Below are 20,971 nucleotides of genomic sequence, written 5' to 3' on the forward strand. Positions count from 1 at the left end.
GTCCGCAGCAGGAGGAGGTAAATTCAGCTGAGCTACCTGGCACTCGGAGGACTACTGGGGAAGAGGCATCTGTGAGGTCTGAGTCAAATGACGAGCCTCTGGATTTGGCCTTCAAACTCATCCTGGAGAGTAAGCAGAAGGCATGGGAACATCACAGAGTTGTTGGAAGCCCTCAGCAGCGTGGCACGTGAGTTGGAGGAGTGCGTCTGCCTGCTGTCTGATGTGTGCGCGTGGAGGTCTCTATGAGGAGGATGGCGGACACCATGGAGACCCTGGTCCAGCAGAATGCAGAGATGTGTACAGACCTTTACTCCATTGCGGGAGCCATGGGTGAGTTCCTGCAATGGTAACATGAGGGGGAAACAGGGCACCTCAACATCCCGCCAGGTGCTCCTTCTGCTCAAGGAGTCAGGCTGGGGCTCCCGGGCACCTAGAGGGAAGAGGAGCAGCAGCTGGACACCTCAGTGTCATCCACTCTAATCTCAGAAGCTGTCGTCTCCTTCCAAGTCCCCTTTGCCTGTAAGCCCCTAAACCAAGTCCTCTGTCACTGCAGAGGGAGCAGCTGGCCAACTAGTGAATCTGGAGGGAGAAACAAGTGCTGGCTAGGGCCTTTCAGAGCCTCATACAAGCACTCTCCCACACACGCAGAACCTTCCTGTATCACACTCATCTCACTGTCCTGAGTATTTTTAATGCTGCCCACTGAGGTTCACTTTTAGTTGTCCATGTAAGCTGACCTCGTCTCCGCCCACCCAATAATCACACTCCTATGCAGCACTTGATCCCACCCACAACTCTTCTTTCACTTTTGATTTAGACAGCATGTTGTGATTCAGCTTTTCGTGCACTTCCCCATCTTTTCCCTTCCCCCAGTCACCCATTTCCTTTCCCCCAACACTGTTGACTTCCACCTCCCCTCTGTGACCTATCAGCCACAACCCTTTTCCTTTGGGATGTTTAGGTGACCATGCACACTCCCTTCCTTCATGAAAATCCTATCCCGATCCACATTAGCCTCCCCAACCTCCTCCTTCCCACCCCCAGGGTCCGTGTCTGCCTCCGAGTCCCCACCTACCACCCTCTACCGCTACTGTCGAACCTCCACTCTACCGCCTCACTCTGCCCTCGGTCATTCTCACCATTCCCTCGTTTCACACTCACCATCAGTTTGCACCCCAGGAGGCAATCATGGACTCCTCAGGGCCCTCCCTTGCATGTTCACCTGGACACCCCCCACCCTCTCCAGGACTCCTTCCCCCTTGCTGGACTAACAACCACCACTAGCCCCCCCCCCCCCCCCCCCCCCCCCCCCCCCCCCCTCCACCTACTCCAGACTCCACCCCAACTTAGTCCTTCCCTCTTCCCGGTTCCTTCAGACACCTTCATTTCTTCCGCCACCCTTAGTCCTTCCCCCCTCCTGACCCTTTCCTCCAGCCTTACTTCTTCCTCCAGCATTACTTCTTCCTGACTCCTTCAGACACCCTTACTTCTTCCTCAGGTCTTACTCCCTTCCCCCTTCCTGACTCCTTCCTCCACCCTTATTTCCTCCTCCAGCCTTACTCCCTCCCCTTTCCACATTCCTTCCCTTACAAATCCCACCACCCCCTTACACCTACCTACCCAGTTGCTGTCTTATCCCGTTACCCACTCCTCCTGCCGTACTCCCTCTACCCTCCCAAGCTCACCCCATCCTGATACCTTCATTCCCACCTCCCAACCTCACCCTATCCTGACACCTCTTCCTCTCCCAGTCGATCCTAGACCTTCCTCTCCCACCCCTTGGTACATTTTCCTCTCCCAAACACAGCTGGACCTTCCTCTACACCCTCTCGACCATCATCCATTGTGAGCAGACCCTCAATAGTGACTTTTCAACGTCCATCCACTGCTTCACAGCAGAGCCATGTCCATGAGAATCCACCCAGCATTCCATGGAAGACCCTCCAGTGTGCTGTTGCTGTCGAGCTCCAGTTCTTTTGCTCCTCAGATGTCTGCAATGTGAGCAAGGCCCTGGCAGTAAGTCCCGACTTCTGCACGTCACACGTGTCAAGATGTCTTCTGCACTGGCGTGCAATCATACCAACGTGATCAGACGATCCAGCAAGGGAGAAGGGAAGGGATGATTCCGCCAGGCTGGCCTTATAATGATATGCAGATGTATTATAGTGAGGTTCCCAATGTCCGTTGGCAGGAAACACAGCCTACAGCCTCCTGAAATCTCTGCACTCCCCCACTTTGGCCTCTTGCGCACCCCTGATTTTAATTGCTCCACCATAAGAGGTCCTGCCTTCAGCTGCTTAGGCTCTAAATGTTGGAATTTCCTCCTTAAACCTCTCTGCCTCTCAAGTATGCTCTCCTCTTTTAAGAGGCATGTTAAAACCTACTTCCTTGACCAAATTTTTGGTCATCCATCCTAATATCTTCTTATGTGGCTCCGTATCAAATTCTGTTTGCTGTGAAATATCTTGGAATGTTTACTGTAAAAAAGGAGCTAAATAAATGCACAATTTCCTCTTTTCTGCATTTTGTCTTTCCTTTTTCCAGTTTGTGCCTATTCCTCCTCACCTGTGTGCATTTTCTATTAGCTCAAGATCATTGTTGTGTTGCTGCTGAAGGCTGTCCAGTAGGATTCTTTGCTGCTCTCGCTCCAGTTCCAGCTTTCGCACCTTGCGCAGACACAAAACAATTTTTAGTTCCAGGTTTAAGGAAACCATAACACAATCAATAGATAGTCTAAACACAAAATATTCTCAAATTACCAGAGAAGGAGAATCTATCTCTCTCCTTCCAAAGACAATGCACAGTGAAGGATTTAACTTTGCTTCAGCTGCTTTTATGGTGGTGCTTTTGTTATTTGCTCATGGGATATGGCCAACATTCATTGCATTATATATAATTTGCCACTTGTCCGCCCATTCTGCCAATGTGCCTATGTCCTTTTAAGGCTAAGCAGCATATAAATTTAACACTACATATCTCCAGAAGCTTGACACCACCCAGGACAAAGCACCCTGCTTGACTTGCACTCCATCCATCACCTTAAACATTCACGCCCTCCACCACTGACGCACAGTAGCAGCAGTGTGTACCATCTACAAGGCGTACTGCAGCAACTCACCAAGACTCCTTCGAAAGCACCTTCCAAACCCACAACCTCTACCACCTAGAACAGGCTTGTTCAATCTGCGGCCCGCAAAGACCCTCTATCGTGGCCTTTGGAGCCAGTTTTCAAAATGCCAGTAAGACAGGTAAATGCAGTGGATGATTCTGCAAGGGGCTGATCCTCCAATCACAGACCGATCCTCTCCCACGTTTGTTGCTGATGGGTTCACTTGTGAACAGTGAACACTGGCAGCAGTGAGTGTGGGCAGGAAAACAAGAAAACAAGTTGTTTCTTTTCTTCATACCTCAACATACTTTTGAAATTCATGTTTAATTTGTGCCAAATCTTATCTTTCTGAAATTTACTCATCAGCCTCCTGAGTAAGAAAAAAATGGAAACATGGCACCTAAAAGGTTGGACAAGCCTGACTTCGAAGGACAAGTGCAGCAGAGGCATGGAAACACCACCACCTACAACTTCCCCTCCAAGCCATGCAACATCCTGACTTGGAACAATATCACCGTTCCTTCACTGTCGCTGGGTCCAAGTACCAGAACTCCCTTCCTAACAACACTGTGGGTGTACCTATGCCACATGGAAGGTGGCAGTTCACCACCATCTTCTCAAGGGCAATTAGGATTGGGCAATAAATGCTGGCCTAACCAGCGACACTCACATCCCAAGAGCAAATAAATAAAAGAAATCACCGTATAATAATTGTATAAAATCATAAGAAGTTTATTGAATATTTTAGGAATAGCTCTCTCTCCCTTATAAAGAAAGATCCCGTAGCAGGTTCCTGAGCTGACAAACATAAGACAGTGAAGGCCTTTAACTCTGCAAAGTACACGTCACTAGCAAAAGCACTGAAGCAATACATTGCTAATCCTGACAGGGGATTTGGGAAGTGACCTCATGATCCATACATAAACCAACTGTCTGAAGGTTAAACTGGAGGTCCTAGCAAAAGATAGCTTAATGGGCACCTGACGGAAGTAGGAAGGATTACCTTGAATATCTGCCCCTTGCCAATGGACAATCGAATAAATGATGGGCATAACCCCCCCAATTAAAAAGTATACAAACAAACTCTCAAGAGGGAAAATTCACTTCAGACAGAAGAAGGCTTCTCAGGGTGGACTAACGCTGGCTTCTGCCAAAGACCTTGGCTAGCTCAAAAAGACTTTGGACAGAACTTGAGTATTGCTGAAAAAAAGACTTTTTTGTTGAAGCTTTAAGTCTTGTACTCGCCAGGACAATTCATTGCCTCAAGTTCATTCCTCAGGGCAATGCCTTGACCAATCAGAATGAAGCTGCCTGGTTTAAATTTCAAACAATGCTTGGCAGTTAACTGTTAGTCACCATCAAGTGGTGTATTCTCCATGGCAACACCTCTACCAATCAGAGTCCACTTGCCAACCAATCAGCAGACTCTTCTCACATGGTATAAACTGTTGTTCCCTTTACATTTGGTACTCTTGTGAATTGTCCCGACGAGTGCAAGATGAAAAGTCTCTTTTCTCAGCAATACTTTAGACAGAGGAGAGTTTTTCAAAGTAATCCATGCTGGCATCAGTCTAACATTTTGACTAGCTCAAGAAGACTGAAGAAAACAGAAGAAACTGTCACTTTCAGCCACAGAGATTCATCCATTTGTTTGTCTGATTTCGGACAAGTAAACCATTCTAAACTGTTACAGGTCGTATGTCTTTTCTGTCTATTCAGATTATGTATCATATAAAACTGTTGCTTCTTAATAAACTTAATAAACTACCTTAAAATCACTTCTGAATTCTCAACTACCTATTTGCAGTAATCTGTGACTCCCGAACATGAAATCTTACAATACTCTTTACAGTTCAAAACATTTCCAGGTTTTGTGTCATCTGCAAACTTTGAAATTGTGCCTTGGACACTAAAGTTCGCGTCATTAATACGTACCAGGATGAATAGGGGTCTCAACACCAACCCCTGGGGAACCCTACTATAAATTTTCCTCCAGTCTGAAAAATGACCGTTCAGAACTTTGTTTCCTGTCACTCAGCCAACTTTGTATCCATGTTGCTACGGTCCCTTTAATTCCACAAGCTCTAACTTTGCTCACAAGTGTATTGGTGCAGCACTTAATCAAATGCCTTTTGGAAGTCCATGCACATTACAGCAATGTAATATAGAGGCATTGGAGAGGGTGCAGAAGAGGTTTACCAGGATGCTGCCTGGTCTGGAGGTTACTAGCTATGAGGAGAGGTTGGAGAAACTCAGATTGTTCTCACTAGAGCGATGGAGATTGAGGGGCGACTTGATAGAAGTTTACAAAATTATGAGGGGCATGGACAGAGTAGATAGTCAGAAGCTTTTTCCCAGGGCGGAAGAGTCAATGACTAGGGGACATAGATTTAAAGTGAGAGGAGAAAACTATAGAGGAGATGTGCGGGGCAAGTTTTTTTATGCAGAGCGTAGTGAGTGCCTGGAATTCGCTGCCAGAGGAGGCAGTGGAAGCATGTACGATAGTGGTGTTTAAGAGGCAGCTTGACAAATACGTGAATAGGATGGGAATAGAGGGATAAGGACCCCAGAAACGCAAAATGTTTTAGTTGACGGGCAATATGATCAGTGCAGGCTTGGAGGGCCGAAGGGCCTGTTCCTGTCCTGTACTTTTCTTTGTTTTTTGTTCAATTACATTACCCTCATCTACCCTCCCTGTTACATCATTGAAAATATCAGCAAATAGTTAAGCACAATTTGCCCTTGACAAACTGATCCGCATTTTCCTGAGTGACTATTAATTTTGTCCCGAATTATCATTTCTATAAGCTTCCTCACCAGTGAGGTTAAACTGACAGGTCTGTAGTTGCTGGGCTTATCTTTACACCCTTTTTTGAATAACAATGTAACATTTGCAATTCTTCAGTCCTCTAGCACCAATCCTGTATCTAAGGAGGGTTGGAAGATTATGGACAGTGCTTCCACAATTTCCATCATTACTTCCCTCAGTATCCTCAGATGCATCTCATCCAGTCCTGGTGATTTATCAGCTTTAAATACAGCCAGTCTATTTAATACCTCCTCTTTATCAATTTTTAACTAATCAAGTGTATCAACTACCTCCTCTTTCACTATGACTCGAGCAGCATTTCCCTCCTTGGTAAAGACAGTTGCAAAGTTTTCATTTGGAATCTCAGCCATACCCCCCTGTCTCCATGCATAAATCCCCTTTTAGGTTCCTAATTGGCCCCACTCCTCCTTTTACCACCTTTTCATTATTTTCATACCTATAGAAGACATCTGGATTCCCTTTTCCATTAACTACCAGTCTCTTCTCATGCTTTCTTTTTACTTCTCTTATTTATTTCTTCAATTCCCCTCTGAACCTTCCATGTTGAGCCTGATTCTTAGTTATATTATCCACTGGACATCTATCATATGCACCCTTTTTCTGCTTTATCTTACTCTCTATCTCTTTCATCATCCAGGGAACTCTGGATTTGTTTGCCCTTCCTTTCCCCCTTGTGGAAATGTACCTTGACTGCACCCAAGTCATCTCCTCTTTAAAGGCAACCCATTGTTCAGTTACTGTTTTGCCTGCCAAGCTTTGATTCCAATTAATCTGGGCCAGAAACTGCACTGCTTATGGCATGAACCAACCCCAGTGCACAATGTTTTTTGTCTGCTGATTTATTGTCAACTACCCACTGAAAATCTGAACTTGCAGTTATTTCTGCTTTATTTTATTGTGTTGTAAGGTAAATAATGCCACTGCTATGCGGTGAAACACTCCTCAACATTTTGAACCCAGTATCAGAAACACTCCCAGGTGAGGTACAGCACGGGTTAGACACAAAATAAAGCTCTATCTACATTGACCCACCAAACACTCCACGGTCAGTATGTCACGGATTAGATAAAGTTTCCTCCGTACTGTCCCATCAAATGCTCTCAGGAAAGGTACAGCAGGGATTAGATACAGAGTAAAATATTACAAAAATTCCCTTATTGAACTTATGTGAAGTTTAACGTGCTGCACCAGCTGTCGCAGATTGAAGTTACCACCCTGTATTTAATTATGAACAAGCTTGTAGATAGTCTGGACCTGTGTTCATTAAAAATGAAGCTCTGCAAACTCATTTCAGTGCAACATCTGCTTTTGTCAGACAGAGCTAACTTTCAACATGTCAGGCCGAACTGGATTCTAATCCACATCCTACAGATGAAAAGATTGGTCAGTTCCAACAGCTACATTTGTTTTATTTTTATAATATAGGAAAAGCAACAGTGGACAGTCCCCATGATACTGAGAGGGCAGGTTCAGCCCTCACCAGATTGAGAATAACTAGATTAATTTGTATGCAGCGATGCTATTTTCAAAAGAGCTCACCTCAAATAAGAGATTTTCCAGATATACCTGAGGGGGCATCAAGAGAAAGAGAGCTTTGTTCTACCACAAATACTATAGGTTTTAGATACATCATGGAGCATAGGAACTGGAGGAGACCATTTATCAACCTTGCCTTGTACTGCCATTCAAACCAATCAATGTTGATCGGTACCTTGATAACCCTACATAATAAAAATATGCCGATCTCAGTCTTGAAAGTTTCAACTGACCTCACGTTCACAACCTTTCTGGGGGAAGATAGGTCCAAATTTCCACTATCCTTAGTGTAAATAGGTGCTTTCTGATATCACTCTGATATCAGGCTCTAATTTTTCTGCATTTGGTCAAAGAGGAGTTGAACTTCATCTTTTATAGTTAGTTAGTCTGTTTATATCTCTTTGTAACTTCCTAATCCCAACCACATAACTCTGAAGAAGTTACTCTGAAGAAGAAATTACTGAAGAAGAAGGACTCAAAACATTAATTCTGTTTTTTTCTCCACAGATGCTGTCAAACCTGCTGAGTTTTTCCAGCATTTTCTGTTTTTGTTTCAGATTTCCAGCATCTGCAGTATTTTGCTTTTATCACATAACTTACTGGCCCTCCCAACCTAGTGGCAGTGACTAGCACAGTCATGTAACAGTCAAGCTCAGAACTGGTGGTGTACCTTACTCTCCAGCTCGATGATTTTGACCTCGGTAGTCTGAAGGACTGTCTGTTGTTCAGCCTCTGTGCTCTTTAGCCGTTTCTGCACAGCTGTTAGCCTGTTCTCTAGCTCCACGGCATTCGGCAGATCCATGGCCAAATCTCGCCCCCCAGATACTGACTGAAGCAGCTGATAAACAGAACAGTCAATGAAGTTAAACTGCAGTGTCATATGAATTTAAATCACAGCACTCACAAATCTCACTGTGCTGCATGGAAATCCATTAAAATGTTTAAATGCCAAACTATCTTTTTTTTATAAATTGCTATCAATTTTTAAATTTTGGTGGCTTATGCTCTTCAATTGCACAGAATATCGTCAATGGAATATTTTTTGCACCAAGTATTAAGGGTTGCAAACCCTGCATCATGCGCCGACTAAAGCTCCCTCCACTTTATCCAGCAGACCTGATCAGCACTCATTGATGCACCAGGTCACCCATTTCCTATCTTTAAAACCTCTCTGAATTAAAATGCCAGTGGTATGCTTACAAAGCTGCCTTATTGCTACGACTGAAGATAATAAATATAAATATTGGGAGACAACCTAACTTGTAATCATGGCCTTGAAACCCTTAAAAGGAATTCCTGAACAATTACATCAAAGGAAATGTTAAGTGGAATCCAGGTGCATACCTTAAAAAGTCGGAAGGCAGAGAGAGAAAGGAACTATCAAAGTGAGTATCGCCATTGAACACCATTCTCACACACAAGCAATTACAAAGCAGCAATGAGAAGCAATCCCTTCCTCCTCCGTGCCATGTCAAATCCAAAAGAGCTGGAGTGTGGAAAACCATTTTAAAAAGTTATATGATTATTAACTCGCACTTATTAATTAGCTTAATATGGAATGGCCAGAAGCCCTCACCTGGAACTGAAGTAACTTCTGCAGCTGATCAGTGGAGAGAGACACCTGGGAGGAGAAAGGCATGGAGGAGACAGAGAAAGGGTGGGGGCGGAGAGAGAGAAGGAGAACAAGTGCATAAGCAGGTCAGAGAGAGAGAGAGAGAGAGAGAGAGAGTAGGCCAGAGAGAGAGAGGGACGGAGAACAGGGAAAGGGTAGTGTAGGAGAGAGAGGGTGGGCCAGATAAAGTGAGGGGGAGAGAGAGAGTAGGCCAGAGAGAGAGAGAGAAAGTTAAAAATGTAAGTTCAACTATACTAACTTCATTACCTCTTTACAATCCATATTGCTCAATTCCAGGCAGGTGGCAGACTGATTGGATGAGCTGCACATTTGTGGTAACACAAGCCAGCAGAGAATAGAATGAATCAATTGCCAGCAAATTTTCTACATTACAACAGTGACTACATTTCAAAAAGTACTTCATTTCTGTAAAGTGCTTTGGGATGTCCTGAATGACACTACAGAAATTCAAGCTTTTCTTCCTTATTTTACAATTTCCTCCCTCAGGATTTCACCAATGTGTGGTTGAGGGGCAATGGGGGAGCAGGTTCTAGGGAAAGTGGCAAATGGAGATGAAGAACTCTGGAGATTGTAAGAAATATAATCAAACTGTCAACACCTGACCCAGCAACCTCTGGCACATATGTAAGACCAGTGTTCATAAAAACGTAGGAACAGACTGCAGATTACCAGCAATTATCTTGGGGAATATCAGATAACAGTGGGAATCTCAGAAAAAAAAGGGGAATAAAGTTTCCTTTATTTAAGAACATAATAACCCTTCTTTTCTTTCACACACCTCCTGCAAACCTGGTAGGAATAGCTGTTATGAAAGCATTCTCATCTTCCAGACCACCTTTACCAATTTGATTGGTTCAGTCTATATGAAGGTTAAAGCCCCCTGCCACCACAACAATTAATACATTGCCTTTGTTGGAAGCTCCAATAATTTATGGTTTAATGCTCTGCACAACGGAGATGATGACATAGTGACAATGTCAATGCACTAGCAATTCGGAGTCCCAGACTATTGCTCTGGGGACATGGGTTCAAATCCCACCATGGCAGCTGGTGGAATTTAAATTCAATAAATAAATCTGGAATATAAAGCTAGACTCACTAATGGCAACCACAAAATCATTATCAATTATCATATAAAGCCATCTGGTTCACTACTGCCCTTTAAGGAAGGAGAGCTACCAACCTTAGCTGGTCTGGCCTATAAGTGACTCCAGGCCCACAGCAATGTGGTTGGCTCATAACTGTCCTAAGAAATGGACTAGCAAGCCATTCAGTTCAAGGGCAATGAGGGGTGGGCAATAAATGCTGGCCGTGCCAGCGACGCCCACATCCCATGAAAGAATTTTTAAAAACTACTGTTAGGGGGCTTATAAACTAGTCCCACCAGTATTTTCTGACCTGTGTTATTCTTAATCTCCACTCATACTGATTCTACTTCCTGATCTTCTGAACCAAGATCTTTTCTCATTAATGTCCTTATGTCACCTTTAACAATGGGGCTATCCTTCCTCCTTTCCTATTCTGTCTGTTCAAAATATTGTGCACCTTGGAATATTTATTTCCCAACCATGGCCATTGAAGTGTGGCCAGGGCATTGTGAAGGGAACAGCCACAGTGCTGAAAGGGAAGAGAAGAGCAAAATGTGTTTGATGGTGGCAGGGACAGCAGAGGATCCGCTGAATGTGGAAGCTGGTGGAAGGTGAGGACAAGGGGAACCCTGTTGTGGTTGTGGGAGGGAGGGGAAGGGGTGAGTGCAGAAGTGTGTGAATTGGGACAGGCACAGTCAAGGGCCCATAAACCATGGTGGAGGGAGCTCCTTGGTTGAGGAAGGAGGAAGACATATAAGGAGCACTAATATGGGAGGTGGCATCAACGGAATTGAGAGGAAGAAACTGGGAGAGTGGAATAGGATCCTTACAAGAAGCAGGGTGGAAGGAAATGTAGTCAAGGTAATTGTGGAGTCAGTGAGTTTATAATGGACCTCGGTCGATGACATCCCTAGAAATGCAGATACAGAAGTCAAGGAGGGGAAGGGAAAAGTCGGAGATGGATCATTTGAAGGTGAGAGAAAGGTGGGAATTGAAAGCAAAGCTGATTAAATTTTCCAGTTCGTAGAGCAGGAAATGGCACTAATAGTTATCAGTCATGGGGAAAAGAGGTGAGGGAGGGGATCTAAATAGAATTGGAACAAAGATTGTTCCACAAATCCCACAAGAAGGCAGGGATAGCAAGGACCCATATGGGTTCCCATAAATACCTCTTATTTGGAATAAAAAATAACCATACCTGGTTATATGTCAGAAAAAAGTTGATTTAACTTTTTTGAGTCCAACCAAACAAACAAAATGAGGGACAAAGTAAAAACAGCCTCTTAAATTAGGAAGACTGAAAAACCAAAAACAAAATTTAAAGGAATCTTACAAACGTTAAGCCAAAATGTGTTTAAGAGGGTCAATAAAACACCCTAGTCCTCACTGAGCACAGAAGGCCTCAACAGTGCCAGCAGACACTGCATGCTCCTCGCCAGGGACACCCGGCCGCGGAAGAGGGGTAGACAGTCGGATCGGACAACCCCCTCGATTGCCCGCTGCCTGGGCCTGTTAATGGCCAACTTGGCCAGGCCCAGGAGCAGGTTCACGAGAAGGTCCTCCTCCCTCCCGGCCCCCTTCCACACCGGGTGCCTGTAGATCAGGAGCGTGGGACTGAAGTGCAAACAAAACATCAATATAAGGTTTTTTAAATTACCGAAAAAGGAGTGCAGCCTGCAACACCCTATATATACATGGTCCACGGACTCCACAAGGCTGCAAAAGATGCAGGCGTCTTGGGAGTCCGTGAACCGACATAACCAATGGTTGATAAAGCCAGCTCATTCCTACCTCTAAAGCAGACAGTCGATCATCCTGTACTTGTGGAGGTGCTACAAAAACAAAAAAGAGAGAGACTTCGCATTTATATAGCAATTTTCATAACCACCAGACGTCTCGAAGCGCTTTACAGCCAAGGAAGTCCTTTATGAAGTGTAGCTCCTACTTAGGAGTACATAGAATATACAACACAGAAGCAAGCTGTCTGGTCCAACCTGTCCTTACCAGTGTTTCTGCTCCATTCAAGCCTCCTCCCATCATCTAAGTCTACCATCGTAACCCTCTATTCTCTTCTACCTTAAATGCATCTGTACTATTCACTTCAACCACTCGCTGTGATACTAACTTCTAAATAATTACCACTCTTTGAGTAAAGAAGTTTCTTCCGAATTCCCTATTTGATTTCTTGGTGATGATTTTATAGTTATGTTTCTAGTTATGCTCTTCTCCTCAAGAGGAAACATTCTCTTTCAAGACAAAAGGGATCCAGCCTGTCAATCCTTTCCTGATATGTCTACCAACGCATTTCTGGTATCATACTTGTAAATCTTCTCTGCATCCTGTCCAGTGCCTCTGCATCCTTTTTATATTACGGTGGCCAGAACTGCATGCAGAACTCTTAAGCGTAGTCTAACCAAGGTTCAGTACTGGTTTAGCATAACTTACCTACTTTTCGATTCTATGCCTCTAGAAATAAAACGTAGTGCTTTGTTTGCTTTTTTTATGGCCTTGCTAACAGGTGACACAACTTTTAGCGATCGATATATTTGTTCTACAAGACCCACTGTTCCTCTACTCCAACCTAGGCTTGCACCTACCAAGTAAGTAGTGTTATTCCTTTTCTTCCTACCAAAATGTATGATGTCACATTTATCTGTGTTAAACTTCATTTGCCAATTATTTGCTCATTCTGCAAGTTTATTAATGTCCTCCTCAGTAGTGACTATACCCGCTCCTCCCTACAACAAATTTGGTGTCTTCTGCAAATTTAGGAATTGTTATTGATTCCACAGTCCAAATAATTGATGTAAATTGTGAGCAGTAGCGGTCCCAATACTGATCCTTGTGCAACACCATTTCCCACCATCTGCCACTCTGAATAGCTTACCTTTTACTACCACTCGCTGCTTTCTGTGTTGAAGTCAGCTAGCAATCCATTCTGCCACTTTGTCCCTTGGCTCCACATTGACTGACCCTACTCATTAGTCTATCATTGAAGGTCTTTTGAAAATCCAGATAAACCACATCCAATAAACAGATTACCACCATCTACTCTCTCTGTTACCTTCTCAAAAAAATTAATGAAGTTGGTCAAGCAAGATTTTCCTTTTTGAAATCCATGCTAACTATTCATTATTATATTTCTCATTTCCAGATTGTTCTTTTTTTCTCTCCTTCAGTAAGGATTCCATTGTTTTTCCTAACACTGACATTAAGCTGACTGGTCTTTAATTTCCTAGACATGTTCTGTCCCTCCTCTTAAATATAGGAATTACTTTAACCATCCGACAATCTTTTTCTAATTATTAAATATGAGTATGAATTATTAAGAGTAGTCATTCCACTGCTATATCTTCCCTAGATTCTTTGAAAATACATGGATGCAATCCATCCAGACCAGGGACTTTATTCTCTCTGAGTTTGTTTAGTTTATTCAATACATGCCCCTTCTTAATCTTAAATGCAAGTACCTCATTGTTCTCATAATTCAATGTCACATTTACTTGTTCTATCTCTCTGGCAAATACCAAAGCTAAATAATTATTTAATATTTGGTAGTAAAGAACTTGAGTATTACAGGAAAAAAAAGAGACGTTATTTTTTGCACTCATCAGGACCGCTCATAAGAAAATACCAACAGAAAACTGCATGAGAAGAGAGTGCTGATTGGCTGACAAGTGGACTCTGATTGGTAGAGGCCATTGGGAATGCAGCAGGAAATAGTTAACTGCCTAGTTTTTTGTTCAAATTCAAACCAGGCGAGTCAACTCTGATTTTTTTTTTATATTCATTCATGCGATGTGGACATTTATTGCCCATCCCTAGTTGCCCTAGTTCAGAGGACATTTAAGAGTCAAGCACATTGCTGTGGGTCTGGAGTCACATGTAACTAGGTAAGAGCGGTAGATTTCCTTCCCTAAAGGACATTAGTGAACTAGATGGGTTTTTACAACAATCAACAATGGTTTCATGGTCATTGTTAGTAGGCTTTTAATTCCAGATTTTTATTGGATTCAAATTCCACCATCTACCGTGGCTGGATTCGAATCCGGGTCCCCAGAGCATTACCCTGTCTTTAGGATACTAGTCCAGCGACAATACCACTATGCCATCGCCTCCAAGGCATTGGCATGGAGAAAGACCAGAGAATGGCTGTCCCTAAGCTTTTGTTTAGTTGAAACAAGTGCAATGCATGGGCATGCTCTTTTGTCTTCAAAGGGCAGGGCTCTGTGAATGAATATATGTGGCATCTAGCATGCATAAATGAGCCACACTGCAAGCCCAATTGATAATCTTAAATTGATTTTCAGTGTAATTTTTAGTGCAACCAGGATTGTTTCGCAACTGTTGTCCAATCGTGGAATTACATCTAATGGTGGACACTATGTTTTGAGTTTTGCAAGCATGGGCTGGTTGGGTACAGTCAATACTTTGCCTGTTCGAAGCAAAAAGCTTGGCAGTTAACTGTTTCCTGCTGCATTTCCCATGATAACACTTCTAACAATCAGAGTCCACATGCCAACCAGTCAGCACTCATGCAGTATAAATTTTTGTTCCCTTTACTGTTAATATTTTCTTGCGAGCTGTCCTGATGAGTGAAAGATGAAAAGCTTCAATTGCGTGTCTCTTTTTTCAGCAATATTTAATATTACTGGCACCTCCCTGTCTTTATCTGTAATGTTACCCTGACTATCCCTTAATGAACCTATTCCTATTAGACTTTTTTTATTCATGTGATTTTACTATTTTGTTTTATGTTCCCTGATATTGAATTAAAGTTCCTCTTTGCCTTTCTAATTGTTTTTTTGACTTCTCTCCTAATCTCTTCAAATTCTCTCTTATCCTGTACTCCTCTGCTATCTATGCAATGCATGCCTCTTTCCCAACCCCCTCTCATTCCCTTTTGTCCTTATTCATCCATTGAGTCTCACTCATGTTTAGTCTGTTCTTTCTTTTTAACTGAATATATTTTTCCTGCACTCTGTTGAACACCATTTTAACATTGAACACCATTGATGTTCTATTGCTGTTGGCCAGTATTGTTGCCTATTTTATTTTCCCAATTTCTATTCTCAGCCCCACAAAATCAGTTTTTTTCCAATCTATTAACCTAGAAGTCAGTCATACTTATGACCTTCTCTGTTATTATTTTATAGCATATTATACTACGGTCACTAATGCCAAGATGTTCCCTTGCTTTTTGCTTCTCTTATCGGCTCTGATTCATTTCCCATTACTAGATCTAATAATTATCATCTTGTTGGGCTTTTTACATATTGGATTAGAAAGGAGTTCTGTGCACTTCATAGGGACTCCATTCCCTTTCCTCTTTTACTACCTCTTCTGTCCAATTAATATCAGGGTAGTTGAAATCCCTGGTGATTATTATTCTGTTTTTTACTCAATTTCCTCATTTGTCAACATATTTCTTCCTCCACCTCTCTGCCACCATGAGATGACCTGTAGACTAGGAACCAGAGATAGTGGGGATTACTGAGTGTGGTGGATCCCTTATTATCTTTTATCCCTATCCATAGATTCCAATTTTCTCTTGCTGAGAGAGGTGTCCCTTTTTACTATTGCCATTATATTATCCTGAATAAGTACAGCTACCCCACCTCCCCATTTTCTCATCCACCCTATATTTTCTAAATGTGTTACACCCTAAAATGTTGAATACCCAGTCCTGATTTTTCTGCAGCCATGTCTCAGTAATCCCCACAATCTCTGGTTCCTCCCAACACGAGTGCCTCCAGCTCCCCTGTTGCATTACTGACACTGAGTGCATTGCTGTACAGGTATCTTAACTCAATTTTAGTAGGATTTTCTCTCATTTTATGCATAACCATCTTTCTATTTATTTCCTTGCTACCAATGCCGTTCCTTTATTCTTTCCTATGTTCCCTTGCCCTGTTCACATTTAGGTTACTGATGTTTTTTGCGGATCCCTTCCCCACTCCTTATTAGTTTAAGCCTTTGCCACCTCCCTATTTACTCTTACCACTAGGACACACATCACATCTCTGTCCGAGTGGAGTCTGTCCCAGCAGAAACCCTCTTTTTGACACCAGCCCTTTACCCACATGTTAATTCTCCTGATCTGTCTGCTCAGCTACTGTTGGAATATAAGAAACATGCCAGTCAATTTGCACTCAACAAAATCCCACAAACAACAATGCTATAATGACCAGATAATCTGTGCTTTTTATGTTGATTAAGGGATAAATATTGGCCAGGACACCACGGACAACTCCCCTGCTCATTTTCAAAACAGTGCCATGGATCTTTGACAACCACCTAAGCAGGCAGATGGGGCCTCGGTCATCTCATCAGAAAGATGGCACCTCTGACAGTTCAATGCTCCCTCAGAACTACAATGCAATGTCAAAATGGCTTTTGTGCTCAAACCCTGGAGTGGGACTTGAATCCAGAACTTTGTGATTCAAGGGCAAGTGTGGTACCAACTAAGCCATGGCTAAGACTCCAAATATATTTTATCAATATGGTAAGAGGGTAACTAAGGAAAGAGTAGGGCCCATAACAGACCAAAAAGGTAACCTATATGTAGGAAGATGTGGTATGGCCCTTAATGATTACTTTGATTTTGTCTTCACAAAAGTAGGGGGAAAAAAGCAGACATTGTAGTAAAGGAGGAGGAATGTGAAATATTGGATGTGATAAAAATATGGAGAGAGAAAGTATTGAGGGGATTAGCATCCTTGAAAGTAAATGAGTCACCAGGGCTGGATGTAATGCACTCCAGGCTGTTAAAAGAAACCAGGGTTAGAAATAGCAGATGCTCTGACCATCATTTTCCAATCCTCTCTGGATGCAGGTGTGGTGCCAAAGGATTGGAGGACTGTTAACATTGTACCATTGTTTAAAAATGGAGCAAAGGATAGACTGAATAATTACAGGCCAATCACTCTAATCTCAGCAGTGGGCAAATTATTGGAATCAATTCTGAGAGAAAGATACACTTTCACTTAGAAAGGTACGGAGTAATCAAGGACAGTCAGCATGGATTTGTTAAGGGAAGATCGTGTCTCACTAACTTGATTGAATTTTTTGAGGAAGTAACAAGGAGGATTGATGAGGGTAGTGAAGTTGATGTGGTCTGCATGGATTTTAACAAAGCTTTTGACAAGGTCACACATGGCAGACTGGTTAATAAAAAGCTCATGGGATCCAGGGAAACGTAGCAAGCTGGATATAAAATTGGCTCAGTGGCATGAAACAAAGTGTATTGGTTGACAGGTGTTTTTACGACTGGAAGGCTATTTCCAGTGGGGTTCTGCAGGGCTCAGCACTAGGTCCCCTGCTTTTAGTGGCATCCATTAATGATTTGGACTTCAATGTAGGGGGTACGATCAAGAAGTTTGCAGACAACACAAAAACTGGCTGTGTGGCTGATAGTGAGGAGGGAAGCTGTGGACTGCAAGAAGATATCAATGGACTGGTCAGGTGGGCAAAAAAGTGGCAAATGGAACTCAACCCAGAGAAGCGTGAGGTGATACATTTGTCAAACAAGGCAAAGGAATACACAATAAATGGGAGGATACCAAGGGGTATAGAGGAAATGAAGGACCTTGGAGTACACGTCCACAGATCCCTGAAGGTAATAAGGTAGGTTGATAAGGTGGTTAAGAAGGCATATAGAATACTTTCCTTTATTAGCTGAGGCATAGAATATAAGAGCAGGGAGGTTATGCTGGAGCTATATAAAACATTAGTTCGGTCACATTTGAGTACTGCGTGCAGTTTTGGTCACTTCATTAGAAAAAGGATGTAATTGTACTGGAGAAGAGATTTACAAGGGTGTTGTCAGATTGGAAAATTGCAGCCATGAGGGAAGGTTGGATAGGCTGGGGTTGTTTTCCTTGGAACAGAGGAGGTTGAGGGGAGATTTGATTGAGGGGTCTGGATAGAGTGGAAGAGAAGGATCAGTGATTTAAAGTGATTCTAAAAGGGTTAGAGGGGAGATGAGGAAAAATCTTGTCACCCAGGGGTCTGGAATTCACTGACTGAAATGGTGATAGAGGCAGAAACTCTCAACTCATTTAAAAGGTGTCTGGATATGCACCTGAAGTCCTATAACCTCAAGGGCTACAGGCCAAGTGTTGGAAAATAGGATTAGGCTGGGTGGGGGGGACTCGTTTTTCAGCTGGCACAGGCACGATTGGCAGAATGGCCTCCTTCTGTGCCAAAAGTTCTTCCACATTTTCTAAATATCTGAACAGGAAGAATGTGCAACGACGTTGGGAGAGGCTGGGGGAATGGCAGTACATAAATTGCTCCTTAGGAGAGCCAGTACAGACACGATGGGCCAAATGGCCTTCTTCTATGCTATAACGATTCTATGAAGACTCAAACATACAGTGAAGAAAGTTAGTGAACATAATTTCATGACAAAAGTAGTGAATTCAAGACATTGGGCAGCATTTTCCGCACCCACCCGCCGCCGGGATCTTCTGGTCCCGCCGCAAATCAATGGACTTCTAGCTGGAGCGGTGCCTCGCCCGCAGCAGGTCCCACCTGTGATGGGGTCGGAAAATCGCAGCCATTGAATAAGGTGAGACTTATTAAAGAAAAGATAAATAGTAAATAACAATATCAAAGGGCATTCACTGCATTGTTCAATGCACTTACTGAACCATTTTGTTTGTTTGATTCTCTAGTTGCTAAGAAAATTAGTGGTACTTTGTCATGTCCTCAGGATGTCTCAAGGTATTTCACATCCAATGAATTTTTTTTTCTGAAGGGCAATTACTGTTATTTTGCAAATTCAGTAGCCAATTTGGACACAGCAAAACCTGACAAATAACAAAAATGAGATGGACGACCACTTAATCTGTTTTTGGTAATATTAACTGATTGAAGGATGCCAGCCGCTCTTTTCCGAATAGTGCTGTAGGATATTTTACATCAACCTGAACAGGCAAACAGGCATTTGGAATTTTATTTTATCTGAACCTCCAACAATGTGGCGCTCCCTCAACAATGCACTCAAGTGTCAGCCTAGATTCTGTACTCAAGTTCTGGAGTGGTGGCTTGAGCCCAAAACCATTGATTCAGCAAGTGTAACCAACTGGTCATTATTCCTTTATAAACCCAGACAAAAAGTGTTATTCGACTGTGTGGTGCAGTACATATATACAAAAATGTACACATATATACAATATCCTTATCTGACATACACATGCTTACTTTTAAAAAAAAGAAATCATTTTTGAGATTGGCCAGGGTACAGCATTTATTGCCCATCCCTAGTTTAATACAGAATGGCTTAACTTCAAAAGGCAGTTAAGAATCAAACATGTCGGTACAGGACTGGAGTCACATATAAGCCATACCAGGTAAGATCAGCAGTCCCAGAAGGACATTGGTTTTAACACCAATCTGAGCTTCACGCTCACTTTTACTGGTATCAGATTTCCAGGTGTATTAAAACATAATTGAAATTCTCATTATGTTCAGATCTCTGGATTTGTTGTTTCCAGTAACATAATTACGAGGTTACTGTACCCACAGGGGTCACTACACAGTGATCAGAAGTGGAATGTTTAACAATTGTTTTTCCCCACCCTAGCCCAGCAGCACTGAGACCAATTCAATCACCACAAATTCTGCCACAGCTGAGATCAACTGAGTCAGTGCAGACTGGTGTTGAACCAGAGATCTGCTGGGCTTCAATGCTTAGTACCACACTGGCAATAGTATCCGTGATTACTTGATCTCATTTTTCAACCCACCAACCATCTTTGCAGCTATAGTGTTAGAGTCCTTCCAAGTGTGGGTCACAAGTGGAGGAGGGGCCTGCTTGCTTGCGTTCGCCCATGGAAATGGGGAGCTGCAAAAAGAAAACAGAAAAGCACTGGATAAATGAGTTTTGTTGTTTGCGAGCATACAGACACACACAGATGACTATGCAGCCCAAGTCATAGAGAAAGGACATGGAGTTGAGGCATTTGATGGGTTAAAAATTGATAAAAGAGGCATCAGAAAGACTGGCTCTATTTAAAGTTAATAAATCACCAGGAGTAGGTAAGGTGCATCAAAGGATACTGAGGGATGTAGGAGTGGAATTTGCGGAGGTACCAATCATAATCTTCCAATTCTCCTTAGACACAGGTGTGGTTTCAGAGGGCTGGAGAATTGCAAATGTTACAACCTTGTTCACAAAGGATAGTAAGGACAAGCTCAGCAGCTACAGGTCAGTTAGTTTAACCTTGGTGGCAGGAAAGCTTTTAGAAACGATATTTGAGAAAAAGCCAATAGTCGATTGGGCAAATGTGGATTAATTAAAGAAAGACAAAACAGATTTGTTGAGGCCAAATTATGTTTAACTAACTTGCTTGAGTTTTTTGATGAGGTAGCAGAGAGGGCAGATGAGGGCAATGCAATTGATGTGGTATACATAGAATTCCAAAAGACATTTGATAAAGTGCCATGCAATAGACTTGTAAGTAAAGTTAGGCCTCATGAAATAAAAGGCACAGTAGCATCATGGATACAAAATTGGCTAAGTGACAGGAAGTGATGAACGGTTGTTTCTCTCAGACCGGAGAATGGTTTATAGTGGAGTACCCCAGTAGGTCTGTATTAGGACCCTTGTTCTTCTTAATATATATTAATGACCTAGACTTTGGTGTACAGGGCACAACTTCAAAATTTGTGGATGACACAAAACTTGGAAGTATTGTGAATTGTGAGGAGAATAATGTTAAACTTCAAAAGAATATAAGCTGGTGAAATAGGTGGACAAATGGCAAATT

General features: G+C 42.7%; 1 protein-coding gene across 9 annotated transcripts in view; it reads right to left on the reverse strand.

The window, feature by feature from the left end:
* LOC121293845 (fas-binding factor 1 homolog) overlaps positions 1–20,971 on the reverse strand; it is a 122,611-nt gene that overhangs the window by 55,263 nt on the left and 46,377 nt on the right. For 8 of the 9 annotated variants that reach the window (XM_041217236.1, XM_041217235.1, XM_041217240.1 and 5 more), the window contains 5 exons: positions 19,949–20,046; positions 11,988–12,028; positions 9,052–9,096; positions 8,146–8,313; positions 2,566–2,666 (listed from right to left, as the gene is read on the reverse strand). In XM_041217236.1, the coding sequence (XP_041073170.1) occupies positions 2,566–2,666; positions 8,146–8,313; positions 9,052–9,096; positions 11,988–12,028; positions 19,949–20,046 (453 nt within the window). The remainder of the gene's footprint in view (positions 1–2,565; positions 2,667–8,145; positions 8,314–9,051; positions 9,097–11,987; positions 12,029–19,948; positions 20,047–20,971) is intronic. The other variant, XM_041217241.1, reaches the window with a different exon arrangement.

This window comes from Carcharodon carcharias, chromosome 22 (assembly GCF_017639515.1).
Source record: "Carcharodon carcharias isolate sCarCar2 chromosome 22, sCarCar2.pri, whole genome shotgun sequence".
In the NCBI taxonomy this organism is placed as follows: Eukaryota; Metazoa; Chordata; class Chondrichthyes; order Lamniformes; family Lamnidae; genus Carcharodon; species Carcharodon carcharias.